Consider the following 23,933-nt stretch of genomic DNA (forward strand, 5'->3'; position numbering starts at 1 on the left):
TGTGAAGGTCTTGTTCGAGCTTTTCAATGGCAGCATCAAGCTCAACGATAGGAAATGACATGAATAGCTTTGAGTCATCCACATACGATTCTAGGTTGCAAAAAGTCGGTGCCGTGGGTAAATCGTTGAGATAAATGCAGAACAACAATGGTGATAGGATTGCGCCTTGAGGAACTCCGTGAGTTATAGGTAGAGTGTCAGAGTAGGCGGAGCCAATTTATCACGTTTGCCTGCGACCAGTTAGATAACTGTTGAACCATTTGACAGTAGAGGGTGAGGCTCCTAAGATGGAGAGTTTGTGGAGCAACCTTGCATGGTCTTTACTGTCGAAGGCTTTGGATAGATCTAATAGTACTAGTGCTGTTATCTGCTTTTTATTCATTGCTTCGAGTATCTTATCCGTGAGCAGGATGTTTAAGGTCTCTGTAGAGTGAGCTTTTTTATTGCCGCTTTGGTGTGAGGTAAGGCGGTTGTTTTTTGTGAGATAGGCGCTGAACTGATTCAAAACAATCCTTTCGATGACCTTTGAAGCTACGGCTAGCAGAGATAACGGTCGGTTGTTGGCAGCTTTTTCATGGTCACCGTCTTTAAGAATCGGAATCACCTCAGCCTCTTTCCAGTTGTCAGGAAATGTGCTAGTAAGGATAGAACAATTGATGATGTCACTAAGAGGGCCCAGTATAACAGGGAGACAGTCTTTTAGTACACGTACGAGCGCTGATCTTGTCCGGTCCCGGAGATTTATTCAGTGGGAGAGATGTTACAATTCGGCGAACCTCTTCACGTGACACTGTCCTTAAATGGAATAGTTCCATAGAGGTAGTATCTATGCCAGTTTCGGATGAAAAATCGCGGACTATGTTGTTATGTTCTTCCCTCAGGCGCTGTACTGCGTCAGCGGCATTTAAGCCGACTTTAGCAAAAAACTGATTGAATTCGTTTGTTAAGACTGTCACATCCTTTGTAAAGGCTGGTCTCTGCCTATCTTTGGAGGGGATGGCGCGATTAATAATTTTCCAGAGTGAGCCAGAGTTGTTTTTATTAGCTGTGACCTCTTCAAAGGTGTGATCTCTTTCAGCTTCTTGTAGCTTTTTCTTGACCAAGTCACGGGAATGTTTGAAATTTATCCACTGGGTGTCTTGGCGAGACTGTATGAATTGCTTCAGGAGGAGATCTCGCGATCTCATGAGATCCTTGATTTCCTGATTCACAAAAGGGCACGGTCTACTCCGAAATTTAATTTGTTTCACGGGAGCGTGTAAGCTCAGGACAGACTGCAAAGTGTCATTTAAAATATTGAGCTTAGAGTCTACATCGGTTTGGTCGAAGATAGTGAGCAGGGAATCCGCTTCCTTAGCTAGATCCGTGACAAAGAGATCCGCATTATGCTTCTTGTAACTTCGAGTGGTGATGTCAGTGTGAAAACGCTCTGTAGAGCTCAGTTTGTTCAGCCAGCCAAAACATGGATACGTAATCGACAGTTGTGCCACAAAAAAAGAGGGAATGAAAAAAAAAATTAGAATAACGAAACGGAAGGTTTAAAAAATACATAAATAATTAAATAAATAAGTCAAAGCTACAATTAACAGAGGACAAGTAGCCCTTGAGTACCAATATGTATTCAAAGTCTTTCTCACAGGAGTGTTGAGATTTGAAGTCGCTTACGCATATGGTATGACGAACAATGTTACGAGTTACGTATAGCAAAAATCAAAAGAAACACGTTTCTATTGTCCAGGCAAAGGGACTTTTAACAGTTGTATCGGAACAAAACACGACAAGGAAGCCTTTTCCTTCTTTCTTTTTAAAGTCACGACTTCTAAACACAAAAATCATAATGCCTACAGGGGCGGATCTAGGGGGAGGGTGCAGGGGGTGCGCACCCCCCCCCCCCCACCCCTCTGAGATGACCTGCGGTTTTCTAATACAACTAGTATTCTGCAAAAAAAAAAAACTATGTGGTTTATTGGTTTTGAAGTAGAGCAAGAGGCGAGTGCACCCCCTCCTAAAAAAAATCCTGGATCCGCCCCTGGCCTAAAGGCAGTACAGTGCAGGTATGTCCTTAACGAAACCCCGATAACAAACAAACTCATAGTTCTCTGAAATGCCATTTCAAAGTTGATACTCTTTTACAGCAACTCCATTGATAAGAACCTAACTTAAAATTTTAGCCTTAATAGGTTCTTATGTGGAGGGGGCTTAAAATGAAAATTTTAACCTAACAGGCTCTTAAAACCCAGGTTCTTATAGGCGGGGTTTTACTGTATTTTACTTTACGTCGAGGCTAAACCGCCGATGTGATATGTATTGTAGAGTACCGTAAAATTCCGAAAATGAGCCCCCGGGGGCTTATATTTTTCAAAGGCCCTTTTTGAGGGGCTTATTTTTGGAGGGGCTTAACAACGGAGGGAAATTTGCATTTCAAAATCGATTGGGCTAGCCTTATAAATGGAAGGAAATTTACCGCTTTTTCTTTGTTTTACTTTGTATTTGAGGGCAATTTCCGAGTACAAGCCCCCGGGGGGGCTTATAGTTGGAGGGGCGATTTAACGAACGGTTTTTTGCTTTACCAGTTTGGAGGGCTTATTTTCGGAATTTTACGGTAACTGTTGATCGGCCTGTCCCACGGCTGATGCATGCTCACCGTGACGTTGTGAGATGTATTGGAAACCTGTTTAACCTCATAAAACATTTATACGCCTGGCGCAACACCAATGTTTATGACTTCGCCTGGGAGTAAAGGCTAATCACATTTTTAAATTTTCTCTTTGATACTCTTTTACGAAAGTCATCTTTAAAAGCGTCACAGATTTATAGGCTAGCTGTGATGTGTTGTTGCCACGTTTCAAAAATATATTTTTATTTGTTTTATTAGATAGCAGTTTGCATGGTAAATGCAGGCCGATTTTTTCGCTATGTGTTCTGTTTGTTTACTTTGGTATGTTATCTTTTCTGTGGGCCAACATGTCTGTTTTCCATAAAAATTGGAGATGAAGTTTTCAAGTGTTTCAAAAGTTGCAGAATGGCGGTATTATGTGTTAAGAGCTCGATCTCACCTTTCTAATCGTTTCCTTTGAACACCTGAGGGTGAGATTGGTGTCCATGGAAACCAAACATTTCTCCAGAAACGTAAATAATTTATCCAAAATTGAATAAAATTCATCTCATCAGAACACATTTAATTTATGGTTAAGGTTCAGCCGTAGATTACTACATCTTATACTTGTCAGTAAAATTTAGTGGGACGTTTTTGCCGTTCTTTTTTGGCCTCCAAATTTATACAAATGCCGCTAATATATTACACAGTTACGGTTTTTGTGGCAATTCTTTCACTCCATTAAGTCTAGTCTTTTGTAGATTAGATTATCCGTGGCGTTTCGCCCAAGGTTTTTCTCATCAGACAGCACGATATTTCGCTGACTTTGTAAGCACTCCTATTTTCTCAAGTATTGATCGTTTGGCTGTCACTTCCATAAACTTTTGAAGGGTATAGTTTATATTTATTTAAACTGCCTTACAATGCAATTCGTAAATTAAACCCATCACTTAAAGCTCTTGGTGGATTCTCAAATTAAAATTCATGTTGTAGTTTTTCATTTGCTAATAATTATCACATCGAAAATTAGAAGAGTAATGTTTTTCTTACCTTGGGGCGAGTTTTCAACATTGAAAGCGGAGAAAAACAACTTTAAAAGTTAACAGGACAAGTACGTTTTTTGAAGTTGATTTCTATGGAACTTCACGGGATAAGGTTGTTTTTGGTATTAATTCTGCAAGAAATCCATTCGTTGACAGTATCAACAGCTACCGAAAATGTAACTGTGGAAATTGCAATATTTTATAATTCCTCAAGTCGCTACATGAACAGTATTCTTCAAAATGCAAATGATATGTTTCTTGCCAGTCGTCAAGAGCTTAAAAGAACACCAAAGAAAACTTCTAACGTGGAAATTAATATCCAGTGGCTGGATGAGATCGAAGTAGCCGGCAGCTACACAAGTTACAATAATTCGTTCCTCGACAGGTGGAGTAATTCATTGCAAGTTCAAGGTGCAATTTTTGTGGATATTAACAGCAAGTCTTTGTTCCTCTCTTCTCTCTTGGAGTCATCGGCCATCCCAACAGTTGGCATCTTTCAAACCAGGGAACAGCCGAGAACTCAGGTATAATGTAATAAAATTACAGTTAATAGTATATATTCATAACTTTTGTTTCCGTACTTTGTAAAAGTGCGAGGCAAACTCGAACGTCAGCCTTTTAATGCCGTAAAGGACAAGGATTTTACATAACAATCTTTACTCTATGTTGCCTCTCTCGACGTACTGTCGGTGTTTGTTTGACGATTTCGAAAAAGCAATCGGTAATCGACAACTGAATTAACAAATGATATATGCTTGTTTGATAAGAGAATGTGAAGATTAGCAAGGAAATGTCGATGATTTTAGGGAGTTTAACTTACAACAGCCTACTTTCGCTAGGAATTTTATTTTCTACGAGGAATGTTGAAGAATTAAAGATGGTTGATCCATCAGCAGTAGCTATTAAAGAAAACTCCAGGATGCAAGTCGACGATATCCCGGCGAGCTATTAAGTTCAAAATATTATCCAAAAATAATTAATTTTTCTCGTGGATGAATTTTTACGATCAAAACAAGAATACAAAATTTAAACCAGAACAAAAAGATGCTAAACTGAATAGGCACGTGAAAAACTTGAGAGACTGATCTTGAAAAAACGATTGTCGTACGAGCTCAATCAGGATGAATCCTCTCATTATTATTGTGTTTACTGTTGTCTTGATTCTAGTCCACCAGCTTAATGCGTGGTCTGTACTCGTTTAACAGAACAAGGAATGTAAGGATCATAATGATAAATGCATTTATGATTACATTCTTTATTCATCCAACAAAAAGGGTCCGTCGTTTTCAACTGAATGTGTTTGAAAGCCAAAAATTGCATGACATTTTATGTATATAGCAGTTAAGACACTTTTATTTCCAAATGAGTCAGCACAGGCGGCCTAAACTCTGTGGGAGTTCGTTGGACTTGAGTCAGTTTCAGCCGGTACAAGCTAAAAACAAACTTCATTCAAATTCTCTTGTCAAACTGAATTCATAATTGTGATAACTGGTATGTTAGAAGGTTAAGTATTCCCTCAAAATGAAAAGTATTTGAAGATGTCAGGGGCACCCAACGGCAATTTTCGGGAAAATATCTGTTCGGAAGACGATTTGAGAACTAGAATTTTCGGAACATTTGTTGTAAAATTTCTTGCTTGCCTGCCTCTCCTAGGATTTTCGAACATCTACAAAATGGTATAATTACCCATTTTAAACGGATATTTACCCCAAAAAAGGCCATCTAGAATTTTCGGGAGCCTTTTCCTGGCTGAAATTTTCGAAAAGGTAAGTTTTGATCCCTATAATTTTCGGATCACTAGACTTTCAGCTAGGAAATCCGAACAGATGAAAAGTTTTTAGGGGATAAAAATATGCCTATATCTACCGTTTAAATACTAAAATACGTTCAACAATGCTATGTTAAGTGGTTTTGAACTATATCCTCGTTGGGTGCCCCTGAGATGTGTTCGTAACAACACAAAAACCAAGTTATTTCGAAAATTTTGGTTTTTATACCATTTTGAAAAGATCAATAAATGTTAAAAAGCTACCATGAATTACAATGTGGTGCTAGAGGTATGGGTTATATTGTTGCAGCATCTCTAATTTCAAGTGGTTGTCCCGAATTTTCTCAGGTTAGCGAACGAAAGAAAAAAGTTCCCCGTTTTTTTTTTGTCGGGAATATTTTCCCTATTTTTTCTTCACGATAACTTTATTGAAATACTAAAATTTTGAACTCCAATTCGTTTACCTCGGATACTTTTAAAAATCTAACACTGCAATTTTTGTTACACATTTTCCGGAACCAAAGGTGTCTGAATTTCAATATTCTTTGTCAGTTCCGACTTGCAGGGAGTTTTCTTCAGTTCGAGGTTCTCTATTTTCCTTAACTCCATCCACCAAACAAATAAACAAACAAAAATACACTCGTCAAACTTCATCGTAATGATTAATCTAAATCGGAACTACTGTTCTTAAAGGTTTTGTCATGAAGCTTTAACGCCTATATCAAGGGCCTCATCACTGGGATCTGACCGCAATGAAGCCTCTAGCAAAATTAAGGACAAAAAACTTATTAAATAGCAGAACTGCATGGGCTCTTCTGATCTTACGCCCTGTTAAAAAGTCTTCTTATGAACTAGCTAGGTAGATTAATTATGATTCAAAAAACGGTTTTTAGATTAACATTTCAAGGTGCCAAAGTGATGTTAATCGATTTTACTGTTCCTGGTCAACAGGTGTAGGGTTTGATAAAAAAGAACCAAACGTTTTGACATGTAATTAAAACTTTTAACTCTTCAGGCATTGTCTATTCAATGTATATGTGTATTAGGTATATAAGATAATGCCTGAGGTCTGAACCTTTCTTAAAAATATTCAGACGGAGCGTGTAGCGCGAGGTTATTATTTTTCTAAGGCCTAGTCGTCACAAATTCGGATATTTTTTAACAAAAAAGACCAAAAAAAAACGGCGATTTTCCCCTTCTTTTTCAAAAAAGTACGCATCAACACGTAGCGTATTTAAATCATTTGCCCGTCCACACAAAAACGCATAAACGACGCAAAAAGAGTAGCGTCCCTTACAGCGTATCCTTTACGATGTGTAATATCATCGTATTCCGTTTTCGTTTGTCCAAACGACAATCCGGTTAAAACGGAGTAAAAGATCTGCGTTATCAAAAAAATACAGATACGCGAGGACGGGGCAAGAAAGCCGAGGAGCGAGGGCATTATCTCACTTTATCATGTACCTCAGATTGCATATTGTTTTAGAACCTACGTGTCAATATTGTGTCAATTTAAGAAAAGGACCTCCTGTTCTACTTCAGTGACCTTTTATTCTGTTACTGAGAATAATTTATTGATCAAGATGGGGCATTTATTTAAGGCAATGGCGAATTTGGTGACATTTCGCCAAACCTTTTTGATGATAGAGCGAATATGAAGAAAATCAACTTTCCAATGCAAATAAATTGGCCAGAGGTTAGGCCAGAGGGCCTTACAAAAGTCAGTGTCCAATATGGCGAAATTTGTCGAGTATATGTCGAATTATTTGACTAAAATGACAAAGTCTTTGGTGAAAATCAAAGGAACAATTCAACGGTGTTGATGAGACCGGCCCTACAAGGGTGGTGAACAATGTGGATTTTTGGCAAAAATGCCCATTAAAGTTTAACTAAACGTTTGACGTATTTTTGAAAAGTGGCGAATTTGGAAAAAATGAAAAATGGGAATGAAATTTCCTCAATTTCTTCCCTAGCTTCGCAAAAATAGCGAACTACTGTACTGACATTTTATAACCGGACTAGGTTTTTTCGTCAATCACGCACGCATTCTTCATGTCTGTCACCTGTAATTTCTTTTTCGTTTTCAGGAAAGTTCGGCCTATTTCAGTCGCGTGGCCTTGCCATCAATGAAACATTATGCACAAGTAATCTGGGACGTCATGAAAAAGACAGGACGGCGCAGTCTAAGCTTAGTGTTAACTGCTGACACAGACGGCAAAGAACTTGAGGATTCGATGACTGAAATAGTTCAGCGCGAGAAATGGACTATCAAAGATACGCTTTGGCTTGTCCAAAACAAACATGTAGGCTTACAGGTTAAATTGGAGTCCCTTATTTCAAAGCAGGCTGACGTCGTTGTTGTACATAGCAGAGATACAGAAAATGATCTTTTATTTCAAGTGATACAGTCTTTTAACATTAGTAAGTGGGGAAGTCTCTGGATTTTGACCGATATAACAGAGTATGGAGTACAAGACATCAATGAGATTCCAGTTGGTTCTCTTAGAATAAGCTCTAAACGATGCGAACCACATCTGGATTTTAGTCTTTACTCAAAAGCTATCAACGATGCCCTCTTTCTTTATCAAGCCGCCTACGAAAAGGCTTTTGGACGAGCCAGACGTTTTGAAAGTGATTGTCTGCTTGGAGAAAGCTGCGGAACACCAGAGATTCAAGATTTAGCAAATTTGTAAGTGCCCATTGTTAATTTATTTTTCTGCTAATTATGGCAAGGTGTTAAGGATTCGAAACAAGGAATCTAACCAGTTCTTCAGGCAAATAATAGCTGGCTTTGAGATGTTTTGAATAATTAATATGTTCTTGGAAGGAAAGTGTTTCTGGGTAATGGAAGTAGACAATTCAGGGTGTCTGAGGGGATTTGCTTTCTAGAATAGTTGGTATATGCCATTTGTCAGAAACTTGTTCCCCCCCCCCCCCCCGCCCACTGAAGGTGTGAATTTCGCCCTTAGGCCACACCTAATATCCTATCCACCCCCTTATCCACCCCCCTCTCCCCCACTGAAGGGCTGAATTTTGCCCAATGACCACACACCCAAACTGGCTAGTTAAGTCTGGAGATACGTCTGCTGGCAAACTTCCCAGTAAGTCAGGTTGCAGGTTGTAGGTGCACCGTTCTGGCTGGGAACTCTTCCATCAGTCTTGCTAGGAGTGAGGAACAGATAAATTTTTCCCAGCAGTTTCCCAAAATGCTTACAAATGGCTTCGGGAAGCTTGATTCACGCTTTTTTGTTGCTTTTAGGTCTCTTTCTCAAAATGTCCCATTGGTTGGCCCTAAAAAATATGATAAACTTTAGTTTTTAAAAAGAGGGTAATTTTTTTTTCTGGCACGAAGGCGTATTGTTTCAGGGCTACAATCTATCGTTTCTGTTGTTTGTTCACCCGATCTGTTGGCTATTCCGAGGGCTCCCATGCATCTCTTTCATGTCTCCTTTGACCGCTGTTTATTCTCGCCGATGGTTTGTCCCCCTTCTATACCTTCAGTTTCAGTTTATTTATTTACCAGAAAAAAAAAAAAGCATAAAAATCAACAGGTATTATTTGAAAGTGGTGAATCAGCTAAGGTTCTATGTCAATGTCCCCTGGAGTTATTGCCTTTTGGGAATGTCCTCCTTAATCCAGCCCTCAATATCTGGCGTTGCTGTCTCATTATCTGGGCTATAATGGAAACTTTCCAAGGTGTTCCTGTTCATTGTGTGGCCTTTCTGAGTTATTTGAGCTGTGATGGCATTAACAAATAAAGACCATGAAGTGTATGGAACAATGTAAAGAAACTCCTACAATTTTTTTTATTTTTAACCGATCTTACGGGCAGTAAGTTAAACTGTTTACAGGGCAGCGAATTTTTAGAAGTGTAAGACGTCTTGCTAACCGTTTCTTTTCCTGTTTTATGGCAAACAAGATATCTCAAGGAGTCTTTCGTTGAAGGTAAGAGCTCGTTATTTGCGAAACCTTCCCTATACGAGACTTCTCAGACAACATTTAGAGTATGGAATCTACGAAAGAGTGGGATCAATGCCAATAAATGGGTTCTTGTGGGACAAAAGACACCGACGGGACTTGCTTTGGAAAATCTTATGGCCCCTAACGGAAGCACACTGACAGTCTCCTCTGTCCCAGAACCCTACGTTATGCGAGTCCCTGTTAATTTGTACTCTCCTTGGGTTCAAGTAGAAGACCCTCGATTCGATGGCAATGGGATGTTGTATTGCATTGGAAGAGGACAGCTTTGCTACAGGTTTAAAAATTCAAGCCGCATCATCGAAAAAACGTTTTGTTGTTATGGAGCCTCCATCGATTTACTTGTAATGATCCAGAGTGAGCTTGGATTTCGCAGCGAGATTTACTTTACTCCAGATGGAAATTATGGTGACTTTGACGCGGATACAAAAAAGTGGAACGGAATAGTCCAGGAAGTGATTTCTGGGAGGGCGGATTTCGCGATTGATTTATCGATGAATGAACTCAGAGAAAGCTATCTTGACTTCGCTCATCCCTTCGTTCATTTGGCTTTAAATATTTTGGTCTTAAAGGATGACCAAATTAGTTACGGTAAGACATAACTGTCTTTTTTAGGGCGCTTTCTATCTTGTCAAAACTGGGCGGCCAGACTGATACGGTTGTTAAGAGAATTTCACTTTTAATGAGTACTATTCAGCCAGATCAGTTTGTGCATGCATGACATGCACGGAAATGATAGGTTTAAGAGAAAATCTCGAGAAAAAGACTACTCTTTCATTTTGAAAGTGACCGGTTCTGTTGGCTAGTTCTGGCTTTTGAAAAGCGCCCTTTGATACAATAATAAATAGACTTCTGTGCATAATTATATTTACGCTTTGGAGAAAAATTTTTTTTTGCTTTATTGCTTCCAAAAGGTAGTATGCAACTTCATTCGAATACCTTTATTGCATTCATTTTATAGGCATCCCACTGATGAACGGTTGCTACTAACAGTTAAAAGATATTTGCAGTAGTAACAATCGACTATAGACTGTCCGTTTTCAATTAACAGTATCCTTCCAAATTGAAGAACTCGATATTGCCTGATAGTAGCGACGTAAGCAACGTGTATTCTTGGTAACCTATCTAAGGGCGAAAGAAATAGGCAGAATGGCCAGACCCATAATCTGATGTTTTTTACTTCAATAGATTTGCAGTTAGGCTATTGGCTTCATTTAACCTAAAATGTGATAATGCAACATCGACTAGGAAAAAAGGGAATTGGCTCAAGCTACACGTACTCTTTTCCACTGTTTTTCAGTACAAGTCTTATTAGCTAGCATAGCTTTTGATATGCTTAAACCCTTTATAACTGATATTATGAGCGTGCTTTTTGTTGGGCAGAAATCCAGTGGAGCTCTTGGCTGGAACCGTTTCAATATCAACTGTGGTTTTCCATCGTTGGATTCATCAATTTTATTTTATTGGTAATCTGGTGGATCGACTGGAAAAGTCCTTACGGACACTTCAGAAAGCTGAATGGTGGAGATGAAGGCTTTACGCTGTTAGGTAATTGATATTAGTTGGTGTAGTCAGACGAAATCTCAGACTAATTTTGCATCAAATTATCTTTGTCTCATTTGTTAGTTTGTATGTCTTTCACTTATTTAAGAGATCATATATTTTCGCTTATGTCCAGAAAGGCGAGAAAACTTCGGAACTTAGGAACGTCATATTACACAAAACTATTTCCAACTTCCACATGACCCCATTTAGACGGAATTGCTTGCGTTTAGGTGAGAATTGGGCGTAGGGGGCACTTCGTGATGTCTATCATAAGACGGGTGAATCTCATTAACTTGGAGTCCTAGAAATATCTGTAGTTTTTACAGGTTTCAAGAAGAGGCTACCGTGTATCGTGATGAAAGAAGAAGAGCAGCGAAGAAACGTTAATTAATTTAGTCTTACCACTAGAAAGCCGATATTCAGGGGCACCCAAGTCAATTTTCGGAAAAATATCTGTTCGGAAGACGATTTGAGATCTATAATTTTGGGAACATTTATGGATAAATTTCTTGCTCGCCTGCCTCTCCTAGGATTTTTTGAACATCTAAAGAATGGTATAATTACCCATTTTTAACGGATGTTTACCCTAAAAAGGTCACCTAGAATTTTCGGGAGCCTTTTTTTCTGGCTGAAATTTTCGAAAAGGTAAGTTTTGATCCCTATAATTTTCGGATCACCAGACTTTCAGCTAGGAAATCCGAACAGATGAAAGATTTTTAGGGGATAAAAATATGTCTATATCTACCGTTTGAATATTAAAATACGTTTAACAGTGCTATGTTTAAGTGGTTTTGAACTATATTCTCGTTGGGTGCCCGTAGATATTTACTTGTCATGTGTAAGCTACTATTTACCTACACTTCGATGAACTTCAAAATATTCAAACATGTACCTTGCTCATAAATTGATGGGCAAATGGACTTATGGATAGATCGCCCATCGTATGTTAGGGAATTCATGGGTTCTTTCTTTGTCGCTTATTGCATATCTTTATTCAAAATTCTTATGATTCCAAGATCGTGTAAAATCCCAAGAATCCCTCGAGTGTTTTAGATTATCAGTGAAAATTCCATTTTTTTCAGAATGCTAAGCAAGCGAGTCTTTTTCTGTTCCAGATTCTATGACTTATGTCTGGGGAGTTGCATTTGGCAAGGACATCGGAGCTGAGAAGACACCTCATAGCAGCAGTGCACGATGTGTCTCCACATTTTATGCTTTCTTCGTTCTGATCGTCGCCAATACGTACTGTGCAAACTTGATGGCGTTTCTTGTTCAAGAAACCTTCGAGCTGCCTATAAGTGGAATAAGGGACTCAAAGGTCACTGAATTAAACGTTGTAGTAGTGATATGAATGATACTCTCTCAATATTCTAGCCTCGAGAAACTCTGTACTACGGGGTTAGTCTCCATCTGTCTATATTCACCAGTTCCAGGCAAAAGACAACCTATATTAATAATTCTGTACATTATTAAAATTTTAAATGCTAGCATCTTTCCACCAGCACAATATGTGAAAATTTTACTTCAGATGGAGACTACCCCTGTAGAAACCTGTCCGTGGTGTTTGAACTGTACATAATTTCAGATAAAGGAGTGTGAAACCGACTCGAGGATAGCATAAGTAGATTCCAATTTTTTCAACTCGTAAAAGTCTTATAAAAGCCAGCACGTAAACACTTTGCTCTGATTTTCTTAGAAGAAATCATTAAGCTGCATCAGTACGACTACTGTTCTTTAATTTTTACTCTGCCCGTTAGAAATGAATGACGATGCATCCCAAGCAGAATTATTCTCACATAAGAGCACTTGAAGGCAGTGTAGCGCGAGCAAAGTAACCCTTGAACACCAATTTTTTTTTAGTTTATACTAAAATAATATCTTTTTCGGTCTCCATACAGACAAAAGAGGCAAAACTATCCACAACGTTAATAGCAATAATAATTTATTAATTTTCTATAGTGCCTTTTAACGTTGTTGCTAATTGACAACTAAACTTGCTTTTCTTTTTTGTCCTATTTTTGTGTTTTTGGAACTAACACAAGACACATTTTCGAAACAAAGAGCCAATTATAGCGGCTGTAAATAACCCTTGTTATTTTTGAGACCTACCCTGGCATATCTCATACTTAAGGTATGAAAAATATTGTCTTCTACTTTTGCCCTTTATGTTTTGATATCTTTTGCAGATCCGACATCCTTCCCTTCAGCCACCAAAGGGATTTAAAATTGGAATACAGCAAGATTCACAGGAGGAATCTTACTTTCAGTTCCATAGCGAAGATATATTCCGTGAAATCTACCACGTGAATTTAAAAGTAAATTTGGTCAAGAGTTTTGAAGACGGAATACAGAAACTGAAAAATAGGTTAGCAACTCTTTCCTCATATTATGCTTTATCATACTGTAACTTATCGAGCTTACTTACAAAGTGCTGTTTTATCTATTAATGCATTATAATTTTATTTACGAGAACCGGTGATTCTTGCTGAAGTCTACTGTTACTATTATGCAGAGAAATTCATGGCCTTGTTGGGGATTATCTCTCGCTCAGTCAAGTTGCAAACATGGACCTCAATTGCTCCTTTAGTCTGGCGGGGCCAAACTTCTTCAACTTTGGACTGGGACTGGCAATGCGTAAAGCATCACCATGGTTACAGGATGTCAATCAGGCTGTACTAAAGCATCAGGAAAATGGAACCATAGAAGCTATAGTTAAACGCTGGTTTATCAAAAAGAGTTGCGATATGAATCCTTTTTCTGAGCTTGGCATCATGAACTTCAGCGGTCTGTTTATGACGGTTGTTATTGTGTTGAGTTTTTGCGTGTTTGCCATTTTGGTAGAATTTCTATTAATTTTGATGTTTATGAAAGTGGGAAATCGACTGGGAAAGTTTGGGAAATTCGTCAAACGGTTTGTTTTCAACTTGAAAAAGGGAGAAGAAGATCAAGTTAATATAAAGTACTCGTTTGCCTTTAGTCAACGAAATCAAACCTGGGATGTTTCGGCCAGTAAGGAAACTTCAGAAAAAACGTTTCAAGAACTTGGTTTCCTTAACGACGCATATGTTACTCCAGGGGAAACGAGTTTCCATAGTGCATTATTTAACACACAAACTGAACAACGATTCCATGACAACGCATATTTTGCGTCTACTAAACAATCAATGAAAGGAAAGAAATTAAGACAAAAAGAAACTGGTAATCATACGACGAACGAAAACCACGAAATGTCAAACGGAAAGGCGACGTATGAAACCTGCAAGTACGCGGATGCTTCTGACAGTAACAAGACTAAAAGTTTGAAGCAAAATGGGTTTGTTGTGACAAAGCTATAACAGCAATAAATATGATTAAATAGGAAAAAGGGTTTGACCCAGACCTTCAGATAAGTGGGTGGCCCGGTCATCTAGACCCTGAGATAAGAAGGAGCCCTGTATAAAATAATTTTCTTTTCGGTCCTTCGGGCCTCAGCTTGGTCTAAAAATAAGTGGGGCCCGGGCCCCCCGGGCGCCTTCCCTGGATCTGCCACTGTCAGACCAGAAATGCTTACTATTTTCACAAAACCCAGGTGGAAATCTTGTGCATGAACATAAAACTATAAAATTTGACAAGGTGGGCGAACGATCCGCTACAAAGTATAAACAAATCAGCTGAAAAGACTAAAAAGGGTAGAAAAATTGCATTGGCTCAAATCACAACCCATATTTCCTGAAACTTCCCAAGCGGAATGGCGCAAACCATTTGATTTTCCAACCGTTATTGTCTGTTTTTCCATGTTAATAGTCACACAGGTATAATTAACTAAGTAAATGTATGCGTCTAGTTACCGAGTACATTAATATTTATTAAATAAAATATTAAGAAATTGAAAGCTACGTGGACTTTGTCAATAATTAATAGCCGCTGGGAAATGAGCCCGAGTTGGCGCTAGCGCAGTAATGTATAGAGCAAAGTGTCTTATCGGGGTTTTCAAACCCGGTAAAGATCTTTGTAAATCAACTCTTATTCTCAAATAAAAATCAGGGTGAGAGTTCTAAAAGTTACGTCTGCGGCTATAATAATTTGGAAATGTGAACCTTGATCCAATCTCGTTGGAGCCGAGAGGAACTAGTAAATGATTTTAGGGAAAAAGTGTGAAAGCGACGTTTTAGTGTTGACACTTTAAAGTTTCAACAAAGAGCAAAGGCTTTCGGTAAAAAATGTTTCTTAAAACAAATTAGGATTTGGGAAAGGCGAGCACGACGTCCAGTAAGCGTTATCCCAAAATGAAGTTAGTTTAAACCCTCTCTGGAGGTTCAAAGTTAGGCTTCCCTATTACCCGACTTCTTTAAAAAGCTGTATTTTTGCGGGTGGCACTCCTTTCCGTCGATTGTGTATAGAGTCTCCCCGGCCCAACAGTGGGTGTACCTTGTCACAAAAAAAGCAATAATTTGCGCTGAGCGATCGCTTGGAATGATCAATAGGGCGTCCCTAGCTCCCAAAATAAAAAAAAAAAATCACCAGCCCTCTTAAGACAACGGTTAAGTACTGTGATCGCCTCAGCTTCATCTTTCATTCAGACGCAGAGGCCACCGCGGCCGAGCAAACAAAAGAACAGGCGGATCTATAGCTCTCTCGTCAGTCTTGCTTCTCCTATTCTCGTCTGTTTGAAAAGAGACTGCTCTTGGGAATATGGAGTCCTCCTGAGCATTTGGGACACATTAGTTAGAGCGGTTTTCATTTGAGTGTCGAAAAGTAATTGGTTTTGCACTTTCTACACGATGCGATTGGCTTAAAAGATTCGCGCCACCTTTTCATCCAATCAGAAGTAAGACCAAAGCCAATTGTGACGCGCTCGCATGCATTTTCCCGCGCTTTGCGTCAGCCACATGTAATTACTCCGAGTTTTGATTGGTTCAATGTATTGTCTGTGTCCTATGTGATTGGCCAGAGTAATTACTTTGGTTTTGGTTTTACGACACTCAAACGAAAACCACTCTAATGCAAAACTTGGGGTATTTGAAAATAGAAAATTACAATCCGCAAAATTTGCCCCATCTGTGCCCGGAGTACACACTGAGCTCCACCAGTAACTCACAAGAGTTGAAACAACTTCAGAAATTGTTTATTCAAAATCTCAACCTTGACACTACCTCATGGGAACTCAGAAAAAATATCAAAGAAGCTTATCATCAATATTAAAAGGAAAAAGTTCGATCACGTTATTAACATTAATAATGTTTGGGATAAGCGATGTTTTTTGTATGTGTTTCCACGTTCCCATTAGATCATAACTATAAGAAGAACACAATTAAAATTATGTTCTTAGTGTCGCCGGTAGAAACTAGGTTTCAAGCCGATGCTTTGGAATATTTGAATGGTTGGAAGCTGTGACGCCACTTATAAGTTAAAAGTTTCCAATGTTATCTAAGAAAGGCAACACTGATTATGCATGTAGGAACGCCCTCTTTAAATACGTTAGTCAATACAGGCGCCGCTTAACTGATAACTAAACGGATCTTCTATCATCACATCAGTAAACAGATCTCTAAACAAAAAGCAACTCAACGGATATAACAGATATACTGATCTCTTGTCAACATATTATTTTGCTGGATTACAGGCATTAAAAAATCAGGGCGAAGTCTTTATAATTGTACATAACGCTCCTTGCTAATACCAGATAAATAAAGACAACGAGGAGATTACCGACTTGCAACTTTACAACGATTCAAGAAAACATTTCTTGCTCCATTGGCTTACTGACCCATGGGCCATATTTCGACGATTTAAAATAATCGCACAGTTTACGCTTAGCCTCTTGAAAGTTAGTCGCCATCTTTTTCGCTTCGCAGTAGGTTTCAGCGGCCATGAGTTCCTGGCGGCTTAACTTGGCGCTTATCTCTTTGAAGGATGAATACAACGCGGCCTTACAAACGCGTGAAGGAGTGGGACTGTTCTGTGTCCGTGTCATACACGCGCCTGTGCGGCCATCGGTCACTTCAGGGTAGGCATCACCAATTGACCAATTGACGCTAAGGTTATTTGTCTTTTCTGTCTCGCGCGGTGGATCATACGCTGTAACACGACCAAGCCATGGATGATTCACGTGATACGGAGATGGAAGCAGCGTGTTGAGGTCACTGTTGTGTTGCAAACGACAGCAGACAGCGCGTGAGAGATGACCATGGTCGTATAGGTAGCCTAGAGTGAGCGACGCTAAGTAAACGGGCTCAATGAAGTGGCTCAGAAGAGCACCCTGCAGTCCAAGAACATTCCAACGGCAAATCTTATCACTGCAAGACATGGTACGTAATCTGTTGCCCCGCAACAGGCCATCCCATGTTTGAATTCCATCGGAAGGGTCGATAGGAATCGTACCTTCGCCATCTTCGATCTTTGTTCTCAGGATTCCCTGTTGTTTTGTGGTGAATGTAGGGTTATGCTGTGTTGAGTGTTCTGAAAAGTCAGTGTTCGGTTCCTCTCGGGGAGTAAACAGAGCACCGTCTCCGCAAGGCGCTGTACTTATATAAAGATGAAATGACAGCTCCTCGCGTACTACGAGCCTTGAGGAACCTTGCTTTGCAGTGAAAATGGACTCCTTCCCTTCGCAGTACTTGCCTAACTGGTTGTAGAAGAATCGAAGCAGGGATCTACGAGCTACAATTTCAGCGTGAGAATCGTTTACGGTCTTTCCTTCCATACTTAACCGCTGACCAGTAACGCAGCGATTCCCAGTTCCAAGAGAAACAACTTGGCCAGAATCATCGACACCTTGTTTCATAACAATGCACGCTACCACCTTTCTTCCAGCAAATTTATCAGCAATGGACGCTGCAATCTGAAGAAACGTGTGATGCGAAAGAGCAGCAATAAGATCGAAGTGTGTACGGACTTTACTGAGAACGCTTGCAGAGGGGTTCGTGATGTTCAATGGCGAAGCACCATCCATTCCCGTATTTGCACCCCGACCTAGCAAGCTTCTTAAAGCGATATCTGCAGCCTCGCGCCTAGCATCCTTCATGTTTCTGGCATTTGCCGCAGGGAACAGTTTGCCATTGATTTTTGCAGCAACAGCAAAAGTAGGACGCTGGCTGAGGGTTTCAAAACTTAATTCCATTTTGTTTTTTTGCACGTACTCATTTAGAGCACTAACGGGGTTTTTGTTCATTGCTGCGTAAGCGACACTGGAGAGGACATCTGGAAGATCCATTTGAGGGCCTGAAGGTGTTGGCGGGATTGAATTGTAGTTTGCAACGCCACTGGATGGCCCACTGGTAGATACTTGTGGTGTGAGACCTAATAATCTGTTATCATTTCCTGAAGATGATAAGGAAATCTGAGTGCTTTGAGATGGAACTAAAGCTGACGATAACTTGGGAGTAAACACGTTGCTCTTTATTCCTCCAAATTGGCCAGCCACAGGCCCCTGCTGTTCAGACAACCCAAACGCAGGTGATGACGACATGGAGATAACAGGTTTCTTTAGCGTTTGATGCCCTTTATCGTTATCTGCTTCAGGATATGGTCTCTTTCGATCAACTACAGCAGAACCTGAATCAACACCCGAACCTTGGAAAGTCAAGGAACTCACTTCTTGGCGTACCTTCCAAGTGGGAGGGTGATCGTGCATCTTGTAAATCAAACCTAGCGTCTGGAGTTTGTAAAGTGTTGGATTAATCTGTTTCTTTGTGTTCAAACCAACTTGTTTGGCCAGTTGAAGAGTATCGCACGACTTCCTTTCTCGTTTCATGTATTCAAGTACCCTCCTTTCCAAATCACCAAGTGTCGTGGGCTGCTTAGAGAGGGTGCTTAGTGGGCTCATGCTGGAGGTTGGGACTGCCTGGGGACCTTTCTTGACAAGATTCTGAAAAAGGTGTGCTGACGGAGGTGGTGGCAGATTGGCAGTACCTTGTTTTGGGAAGTGCATGGGAGAAGGCTTACGCAAATCGGTAGCAGATTGCACCTTGTGCTGTAGCGTATTCCCTCGAGATGATGAACTCGGCGGAGACTGGCCCATGGGTAAATTTGGCTGGTCCTGGCCAAATGCGGAAAACATATCCTGGTGAAATGTCACGGTTTCTTTCTGCTCGTTTTCATTTGAGTTCCACTGTTGCTGGGAATCATTTTGAGGCATTTGTCTGCTTGCACTTGAGCTATGTAATACAAGATTTTGACTGCCAAAGCGAGGCTCTGTCATGGGTGGGCGCGTTGGTCGAGGAACAGGCAAAGACATCAAAGGACGAAGTGGTGTCATCGTGGGAGATTGCTGACTTGGTCGAAGAGGAGGTGAAAATGTGGGTCTTGCAGCCATTGCAACAGGTGCTGGTTTTCTGGTGCACTGCGACATCAAGGTATTGAATAGGTGAGCTGATGGGGGTGGAGGGGGTCCTCCTGATGGTGTTGGCAGGGGCGCGGGTGGACGTGTGCACGCACCTAGTGTGGCAGATCTGCTGTGAGCCATAGCAAAAGCAGGATCAGATGAAGGAGATACACTGCTCAGCCTAACAGCACCAGAGGGTTGTGGACAAGGACCTTTATTGGATTGCAGCAGTGGATTTTGATCTAATAAAGGTTCAGCTGAGCAGTTAACAAGGCTTGGATGGTTGTCGACATCTTGCTCACAGAACATGCTGTCCTTACTTGAAGAACCTTCGTTTGAATTTTGAGAAATTTGGGTCTTGGCAGAACCACGATCACCATCTTTTTCATTTTTTACAAAGGACGGTGATGCAGACAAATAACCTTTTTCCAGGTTTCCTGAAGTTTTCGATTGTTGGCCATCTCCATCACTCAGATTTTCTTTCGCTTCTAAGGCTCTATCCTCTTTTCTGTCCTCCATTAATTTCTCCTGTTCTTCCTCGTCATTATTGTCAGATTCATAATCAGGTACCAGTGGTGGCAGTTCAGGTATTTCTTTATCTCCCCTCTTGCTCTCTGTTGTTGACTCTCCAATTACCCACATGGGAGGCATTTTCATTTTTCTGACTATTTTCTTTGTCTCCTCCAGTTTATTGATGCACTCTATTACACTTGCTTCACATGTGTGGATGGCAACACTGTGTAGAATGTCATTGAGTGTGCAAGGGTGCGTTGACACCTGCAGGGCACCCAAGATTTGCTTTTCTAAGGATCCATTTTGCTGTGGACAGCTTTCTCCCCAATGTTTGCCTTTTGAGTGAGACTTCGAAAGGTTCTTCTTTTGATTATCAGCTGAGACACAATTGTCTTCACTGGGTGGTCTTTCTGCTGCGTCTTTAACGTCGAAGCTCACTGCTTCAGCTCCTGTGCAAAATCAAAAGAGTGCTGACTCATAATCAGAAAACAAATTCCACTAGGTGTGATGTAAAGCTGGCACACCCATTAGTCAATCAAAATTTCCTCACGCAGTCAAACCAAATCAAGTTTTTCCTTGATCGAACCAACTTTAACATACATACTTTGCATTAAATCATCTTTTTAACGAGCAAAATGTAACTTTGATTATAAAACTGACTGGTTGGAAACCTAAAGGTTTAAAAAAAAAAATGAAGATGGTGACAAAGTGAAACATACACCATCTGACAGTGAGCTCAAAGTGTGTTTATCTCAACCTGTCCCAAGAGATAGGAAGTAGAAGACCACTTATGGTAATGCTATACAGTGTACACAGTGTATCTGTGGCGCTACTTTGGTAAATCTTGGTAAAGTGACCATCAGTAGAACCAATAGGCCATTTGTACTAAGAGGTCATGTGACATAGTTTTTATGAATGAGAAAGTTATATAATTTTGCCTTTGAAAAACGATTAAGGGGTCATATCTTAAACAAAATAATAGTTATTTTCTTAAAACGAGTAAGTTCGTAGCTGGTCACGTGACCAAACTGTGATTTTTAAAATTATAAATTACCTCTTTCTGCACACAAATTTTGTACTTAAACTTCAAGGAAAATGTTGAAAAGATGATGGGGTAGCATTTACAGCACATCTGAGCGTAACTATCACACGTTTAACAAGATATAAGCAAAAAGTAGTTTTGGCCGCCATGTTGGAGGGCAAGAGTATGCCCTCCAACATGGCGGCCAATACAAATCATACTACTTTGTTGAAAAATCAAAGTGCCATAAAATATCTTCCTTAAATGAGTTTCCTTTCAAATTTCGGGGGTAAGATTATTTTTATGAGCTCTGTCAATTTTTGGCATCAGCAAGACTGCAACTCATTGTTTAAAGGAAGCGTTGGTCACGTGACCTCTTAGTACAAGTGGCCTATCACTACCATGAAATCTAAGGGCTTGTGATGATAACCTGGGGCAGGTGCATGTAAGCCTATAGCTTAGTTTCAAATTAACACAAATATAGAACCAAATAATCCTGAATCGAATCAAATGGCTATCACTGGAAATAACCAAGAACTTGAATTATATATTTTCATTCCCTAGAAAAGTGTCCACAGTAAAAATCAACTACCCAGATATTGGCCATTTCAGAGTTGTGTCGGGAACTGGGGTGAGTTGCAAATTGAAACTAATCAATAAACTGACACGACCATGAAAAAGGTCACGTCGAGATTGGTTATTTCACCAAGTTTGGTGCCCTAAGGTCGAACAGGGATCAAGTTATGATTCTTGAAACATGGTTAAAGATCAATACAAACATCTGTAATTTTGTGACAGCGTCCCCCAAAACCGTATAAACTCTTAATTTCTTTCACGATTTCTGTGATATTCCTGAAAATGGGCAGACGTAGTGATTTTTGAGTTAGTTCCTTCTAAGTACATGTAGTAGATGCATGACGAATTTTACAGTTTAACAGAAAAACTGAAAAATATTTTATAGAGTTTATATGGTTTTGGGGGACGCTGTCACAAAATTACAGACATTTGTAAGGATCTTTCACCATGTTTCAAGAATCATAACTTGATCCCTGTTCAACTTTAGAGCACCAAACTTGGTCAATTAACCAATCTCAACATGACATTTTATACATGTATGGGGGTGTCAGTTTATAGATTAGTTTAAATTTGAACTCGCCCCAGTTCCCTACGCCACTCCAAAATGGCCAATACATCAGGATTTCGAGGAGCTGGGTGTATGCAGTTAGTACATGTAGGTGGGGAATTTCTCTTGGTTCCATTTTTGTTTCCTATACAGGAGACACTGGGGTCATGCTTGTAGTAAATGGGGAAAATCCATGGCACCTGGCCCTTAGTGACAGCCCTGTCACCTAAATGGCATATAAAATGTCTTTGGATATTAAACAATTAAGAAGTGACATAGCAAAGATAACACATCTTGAACACATGTAAATGTCACTAAAATGGTGCTGTATGGTCAAATTTGAATTTGAAAATACACAATTCAGTAGCATCAGTAACCTTTCAAGTACGTGTACTCTTAGCCGCAGCTACAATAAAGACGTCAATCTTTTTTACTATTTTATTCCAACAGAATTACACGTATATACTTTGTTCCAGAAAACATCAATACCCCATCACAAAGCAAATTTTTCCTAGGACCCCCCCCCCCCCTACACACACACACACATCCCTTTATTCTATTTTTTAGATGAAAAAAAAAAGGAGCCCTACCCAACCAACCCCACATTTAAAGGTCATTTCCATGAAGAAACATGTTTGGTTGAGATAAAACATTTACCACAAATGATATAGTTTAACTTATTTATGTTCTAAGAATGACCTAACAGATCAGTAACAAGTAATTTTCGAACTAAAGTAAAAAATGAATTGAAATTAATCCTCCCCCACTCCTTGGAAAGTGATCTAGTCATCCATACCGCTCATCTCGAGGATTTCCTGAGCCTGTGACATCCTAATCTGAACCTCCTAAGAGTCCTAGCACCCAAACCCAAGGAATTTATAATTCCTTCCATATTGGGCGTTTTTAAAAACCATATTTTACGGAATCACACATTTCCAAGTGAAATTTATGGGTTGACATCAGTGTAAGAACCTGACAACTGAATTATTCTTGGATCTGTGGCTAATACATGTACTTCTTGGGCTCTGTTGGTTTTACATCCCTTGTTGTTTACACTACTAAGGTTCTTACACTAAGAATGAGCCACATGGTCTGTGTTGAAGGTTACACTGAACATGTAAATGAGAATCTACCGTTTTCACAATGCATTAAATAAAAGTTCTTTTTTACTGCTTTACTTACATGTACATAAGGGAAACCCAGTAAAATACAACTCCATAACATTTCACATGCCGTTTCAAGATATCATCGTGCAAAGAGACATTCAAGAGATTCAAATAGTAATATCTAGTTTTAAAGCATTTTGTAGAGGAAGATTCTCACGGGATTCGAATGATCTCCTAAGTGTTGTGCGTGCATTAAATAAGTTTACATAAAGTTCTACTCACGCGTTTTCCTATTAACCAAGGACAGCTGAGAAAAGGAATTGCACACAACTGGCAAATTCCCTGAACTTTTCAAAGCCATATCCCTCAAAAAAGTTACTGAGATAAATGCATCTTTCAACTTTCAATTCGAAACGTTTTGTGCTTGTAAAGCAGACACTCAATCTTATTCCCCGCACGAGTTTCGGTTTCGCACAACGCGACGGCCGGAAACGCAAAAGGGGGTTTCATGAATTACCGCTGTACATCGCACACGTTTACCGCAATATGGTCTTCGAGAAAAGCAATGGTTGTGGTTCTGTAAACTGATTAAAATTGCTGCGCTTCTTTTTCTGTATCTTATGGTGTACTTTTTAAGCGGTAACTTACTACAAAAAGCTTACCTTCATCTGATCTTTCCCCTACACAATTTTTCTCAGTTTCGGTTTGACTTTGCGCTCGAGTAAATTCCCACTTGGGAGGCATTTCACTCGTTTGTGTTAGAACTCCTTCACGTACAAGTTCAAATATGGCTACGTTCACAATAGCATTGCTCTTAATCTCCAGGCGATCCATAATTTCATGTAAGGAGAATGACCCATTTTCGCGCGTAAACAAATCCAAAACCTTTTCTTTCCATTCAGCCGCCATGTTTTCATTACCCAGAATGCAACCTTCAA

General features: G+C 39.7%; 2 protein-coding genes across 2 annotated transcripts; one reads left to right on the top strand and one right to left on the bottom strand.

Annotated features, from left to right (window-relative positions):
- The first annotated feature begins 3,600 nt into the window (after positions 1 to 3,600).
- On the top strand, positions 3,601 to 14,301 carry LOC140926315 (glutamate [NMDA] receptor subunit 1-like). Its single transcript, XM_073376070.1, has 7 exons — positions 3,601 to 4,163; positions 7,495 to 8,096; positions 9,327 to 9,976; positions 10,769 to 10,933; positions 12,046 to 12,248; positions 13,117 to 13,295; positions 13,443 to 14,301. The coding sequence occupies exons 1-7, from the start codon at positions 3,732 to 3,734 to the stop codon at positions 14,263 to 14,265; spliced, it is 3,054 nt and encodes a 1,017-aa protein (XP_073232171.1). The 5' UTR covers positions 3,601 to 3,731; the 3' UTR covers positions 14,266 to 14,301.
- A 1,613-nt stretch (positions 14,302 to 15,914) lies between these two features.
- LOC140928836 (uncharacterized) lies at positions 15,915 to 23,905 on the bottom strand. Its single transcript, XM_073378630.1, has 2 exons — positions 23,658 to 23,905; positions 15,915 to 20,194 (listed from the first exon to the last, which is right to left on the bottom strand). Exons 1-2 carry the CDS (start codon positions 23,902 to 23,904, stop codon positions 16,641 to 16,643), a joined length of 3,801 nt encoding a protein of 1,266 aa, XP_073234731.1. The 5' UTR covers position 23,905; the 3' UTR covers positions 15,915 to 16,640.
- Positions 23,906 to 23,933: the final 28 nt, after the last annotated feature.

The sequence above is a fragment of the Porites lutea genome, chromosome 2, assembly GCF_958299795.1.
Source record: "Porites lutea chromosome 2, jaPorLute2.1, whole genome shotgun sequence".
Taxonomy (NCBI): domain Eukaryota; kingdom Metazoa; phylum Cnidaria; class Anthozoa; order Scleractinia; family Poritidae; genus Porites; species Porites lutea.